Consider the following 4,884-nt stretch of genomic DNA (forward strand, 5'->3'; position numbering starts at 1 on the left):
GGGGATCTCTGGTCGCCCTCTGTCTCTTAGGACATTGTCCTTCATGCTTTCCACGCACGGGTGTTCTCGCACTTTAGAGCCAAACGGGGGCTCGTACTCTTTCACTTCTGCCAAGAGAATAAGCAAACACAAGGGTATTCAGCTGTGCTGTGCCAGTGCCAAGTGTGAAGGGAGCTGGCTGTTCTCTGGAGGAGTAGGAGCTACTGATTAGCTGCTCAGTGCCACTGTTCCGCTTGACCAGCTCCAAACAAAGCAAAGCCAGCTGGCATTTTCAAAAATGTTTCAAATGTATTTCTCCCACATGTTTGAAATGTATTTCTCCCACACGCTCCCTCTCTCCCTCCCTTTTTCTTTCCTGGTCAACAATTTTCATTTAAGTACAAAATCATGCTAGCAACAGAGTAACCTATAATGAGTTTGTGAGCCTTGCAGTCTGTACTGAGGCAAAACACACAGTAGCTTCAAGGCGAGTTTTGCCTGAGCCAGGCTTGCAAGAACTGGTTACTTTGGTCTCCCTTAGGTCCCCCAGAGTTCACACCAGGTGAAATACATATAAAAAAAAAATCTATTTAGGCCATGATAGATGTTAATGTGCTGGATTGCTAGGAGAAAACAGTCGCTTGAAAAGGACAAAGATACAGTAAGAAGCAGTGCTGGAAGCTGCTATGCTACCCTTGTTTATTATTGAGCTGTGTTCCCTTGTAGAAACTAGTAGCCTGCTCTTATTTTAGGACTCCTTCCAAAAATGGGTCAGTTTTGGCCTATGATGCAGGGGGCACAGCTTCCTGAACAAGTTGCTGCCATTCTAGTTTTCGTTTGCGTGTTTCATATTTGCTTTGCTTTTCTTTGGAGAGAGAAAGGAAGAGGCAGACATATGGGACCTTTGGAGAAAGCTCAAGAAATCTCTGGGAGCGGAAATATTATAGTAGATGCTGACACAGTGTAGAAAATGCTGTGGTTTCTTTGGGAACAGATGGAGACTTTACTCACAGGCCTAATGACTTATAGTATTAGATAAAGATTTATGAAGTTGGCCTGTTCTGCTGCCTCTTTTTCTTTCTAGGAATTAATTGAGGGCAGGAAAAACTGAAGCATAATCTACAAAGCAGTCTGAAGAATGCATATGAATGCCCAGATGTCTGAAATGAGATGAATGGAAGGGGAGACACAGTACTGTTGTGTAATGTTAAAACAAAAGTTCAAATGCAGTGCCCAGTGCTGCTCGCTCCTCTCAAGGGGTGAAAAGAAGCTCTAAAAAGATTAATGGCCCATAAATGGCCCATAAAAAGGAAAGAACCTCTAAAGCTTTGATTGTTTTCTTTGGAGAGAAAAGTTATAGGTAATATGGTAAAATAACTATGGGAAATAAATACGGAAAATAACTAATAATCAAGAAAACACAGGTCAGAACCTTCTGATTGTCATGTCTCATGATAAAAACAAGGTAGTACTGAACATAACTAAAAGGTGAACTTTTCTCCAAAACTTTAAGAGTCAGGCTGTAGATCTCATTTCTATGTGATAGGCACAGGATGAAGACTATATTTTTTTTTAAAAAAAAAAAAGAGAGAGGGAATTTATAACACTTAAAAAGAATAGCCAAGGTAAGATAGCAAACAACTTGGAAGGGATATTAAATTCTCAAAGTTCAGCAGAGATCCAGCTGCAAAGAACCGTGTGTGCAGTGGAGCAGACCACAGGTGCCTCCTGCAGAGTGCTCTCTCCTTCTCCTGAACCACCTGGTGCTGGCCAGTGGCCACACAAGGCTCTAGAGAGCGGCTGTAGGTCTGAAACACAACGATGTTCTCCTATGTAAATCACTGTCTTTAAGACTCAAGGATTAAAGTCTGCTTTGCTTTCTTTCCTGTACAGGAGGTGATATTAGTTTCACCTGAGTAATCTGAGTTAGAGATTACTCAGCCAAAGTAAATTTGTAAGACTTCAGCCCCAAAGGATAATTGGGAAGTTACCATCTTGCTGGTCAGACCTGGATTCCTGTGCAGTGGGTGCACAATGATTACAAAGCAGATACCTCTACTTCCAAAGCAAAATGAAATATTGAAGTTTGCTGGGAAAATTTAAATAGCAGGATCTAGATGGTCATTTCCTACACCAGTCATGGTTTGATTATGGTGGTGGTCATGGACACCAACACACACCTGCTCTGAAATCTTTTGGCAGTACAAGGAGTCAGTGGAGTCTGAATGTCCAACAGAGGGAAGCTGGTGCTGTGGTGCTGACCTGTTCCCTCTCACTGAGCTTAATCCACAGGACCATGAGATGGTCCAAGTGTGGGAAAGGAAAGCATTCCCAGGGAATTGATAGGTATGTAATACATTCTCCCTGTCTGAGAAGCTCTTTCTGTGCTATGAGCATTCTATTTCCAAATACAAAGGCTGAATAGGTTTTTCAGGTTTTAGGGTTTTAGTTGTTTTTGCATTTTGTTTTTGTTCTTGGGTTTTTTTTAATAGTAAAGAAAGAGGAAGTGAGATGGCAATTTGCTGCAATAACTTTACGGTAATAGAGTCTTGCCGTTCTTCAGTTCAAAAAGCATGCAACACCTTCTTGCTATTTATTGTCTTGCATCTCTTACCCTTAGAAAGAGAAGCCCATCAAATCCTCTTGCAGTAAAACATCCTTATGCTGTGGAATCTCAGGTGTTGGGCACATTTTGCAGTAATAGCTGAGGTTATTCATGTATCATGTTGATGTGCTACAGTAGATGTAATAGCCATCAATTTGAGGTAAGTTACGATGTTTGTGTCTAGCTGCTTGTGCACAGCTGTATACAGATGCTGAATCTATTTTTCATGCCCTATATGTTTCCTTTGATTATTTTTACATCAGCCCAGCACTAAAAATGACAACTGACTGAAGTAACACAAATACCTCAGGTACCATGAACTACAGCAGCCTCAGCATTCAGTAATTGCATGGTTCCCTCACCTTCAACCTCCAGCATTTAATCTTTACGGTTGTGTGCTACCTTGCACTACTAATCACTGTACCTCAGGTGCCCTTTGACACCGGTCTGGCCATACCTATCAGAAAGGCTGGGTCTGGATTTTTAGCCTCAGAGACATTACTGAAAATCCATTTGCTGTTCATGATGAGTGCTTTGGAAAATTTGGGTGTGGGTTTCTCATGAAATATGTGGCTCGTTCATGTGATCTTTTTCTACTCTACCCTCTCTGCAGTGAGATTCTCTTCCTTTGGGTCAGGAAGTCATACCTGAAAACTCTGTTGATCCCTCATGTCTTGCTGATTTCTGTGGGACAACTTCTCATGCTGGAAGATGAAGGCTCATTTGTAGTAGATATAAAGCAGGAGTGCGGTGAAAGAAGGACAGTAAAAATCAGCTGTGGAGCACAGTCCACAGCAGTGGCCTTGTGCTCAGGAATTTTTAGATCCTTTTTAAACACCTCTCCCTTTTGAATTTACAAGAGGAGAGCAGAATCCACAGAAGGGATAAATCAATCAATGGTGGAGCTACTGTGACAGCTCATGCACACCCATCCACCTGCATGCGTGTGCAGTTTGTGTCTTTCTTCATGCTAAAGGAATTTGGGTGGTGGATCTACTTAGTCATTGCACAAAGGGATTACGCAGAGGCTCAAAAGCCTTTTTATCACCAAGTTTAAGAAGCTGTGAAATGCTTACTTCACATTTACCTTGAGTTTTCCTGTTCTGCTCCTTCAGAATACAGATGCTAGCTGGGAAGGGTGAGGATGTGTTGGGACGGGTGAATTCGCTGTGCAGTTTCTTTTGTACAGACATGTTTTAAGTGACTTCACATTTGAAGATCAAAGACACAGCAACCCTTCCAAAGGTTTGGGAGTGCATGAGCTCTGCTGTCAGTGCACAGTTACAAGTTGCTTAGTCACTGTGTGCTGGATCTTGAGGTGGGAAAGCAGCGGAACACAGAGCACATGAGGACAGCAGCACCCGACATGGAGCACAGTGCGGTGATCTTACCCACTGCTGCCTGGGCTTGTTGAAGGAAAGCCCTTGCCACCTTACATGTACCACTGTGCTGACACATACAGAATTTTGAGGACGTAAGCTACTGTTGCAGGGTGATGCTACACCATGTGGATGTACCAACTCGGGGTTTTTTTCTGCCTTAAGGCAACGTGATGCACACGTGCCCTAACAGGGCTTCACTCCACAGAGGGAGAGGCTTAAATCAGACCCCAGCTGCAGCCACCTCAGAGCCCAAAGCACAGGCACAGCTCTGCCGTACTGGCTACCAAAATGCTCCCTCCCACGATGAGCATTTCATGAGGTACATGATGCACTAACGTTTAGTTACCAAACCGGGGCTCTCGCCTGACTCTTTCCAAGTAAGTATAAGATTAATCAGTGATTTTATTCATATTAAACACAACTCTGGTAAAGCAAGGCTGCCACTTCAAACAAAACCTTGCTGCTATACTGAAGCCAGCCACCAGTCCAGACAGTGCAATATTGCATGAGCAATGTAACCATTTTCTGAGGGGTTTCCCTTCTCCATCTTCACCAACCATGTGTCCAGAAGTTCCCTTTCCTCTCCTTGTCCCTTGGTACCCCTAACAGTCCCCTACCTGTAGCAGCTTGGACACAAAATGGATACTTTTCCTTTCTTTCTAGGAGGCTATCAGAGAAATCACACTTGCCTCAGTTGCCAAAGCTGCGTCGCTCTTAAAGCAAGTGGTTGAGATGAAAATTATATTTCTTGCAACGTGCAGCATCTGGTGCACAGCTGTTGCACTGAATGAAATACCAAGTTAATGGCTGCGTGGAGCAGTTGAAGTTCTCCCCAAAGTAGTATTGCTGAGTTTCTAAATATGCCTCTTAAATTACACTCTGGTGAAAAATCAGTCAAACTTGATCTTTGCCTCTGTC

The 4,884-nt window shown here is 43.1% G+C and overlaps 1 protein-coding gene across 1 annotated transcript in view; it reads right to left on the reverse strand.

The window, feature by feature from the left end:
• Positions 1-4,884, reverse strand: part of TGFBR2 (transforming growth factor, beta receptor II (70/80kDa)) — a 32,511-nt gene that overhangs the window by 4,023 nt on the left and 23,604 nt on the right. Inside the window, exon 5 of the mRNA XM_009879243.1 lies at positions 1-107. This exon is cut by the window's left edge and continues 1 nt beyond it. Coding sequence (XP_009877545.1) covers positions 1-107 — 107 coding nt within the window. The remainder of the gene's footprint in view (positions 108-4,884) is intronic.

Source organism: Apaloderma vittatum, unplaced genomic scaffold (assembly GCF_000703405.1).
Source record: "Apaloderma vittatum isolate BGI_N311 unplaced genomic scaffold, ASM70340v1 scaffold2922, whole genome shotgun sequence".
NCBI classification, from domain to species: domain Eukaryota; kingdom Metazoa; phylum Chordata; class Aves; order Trogoniformes; family Trogonidae; genus Apaloderma; species Apaloderma vittatum.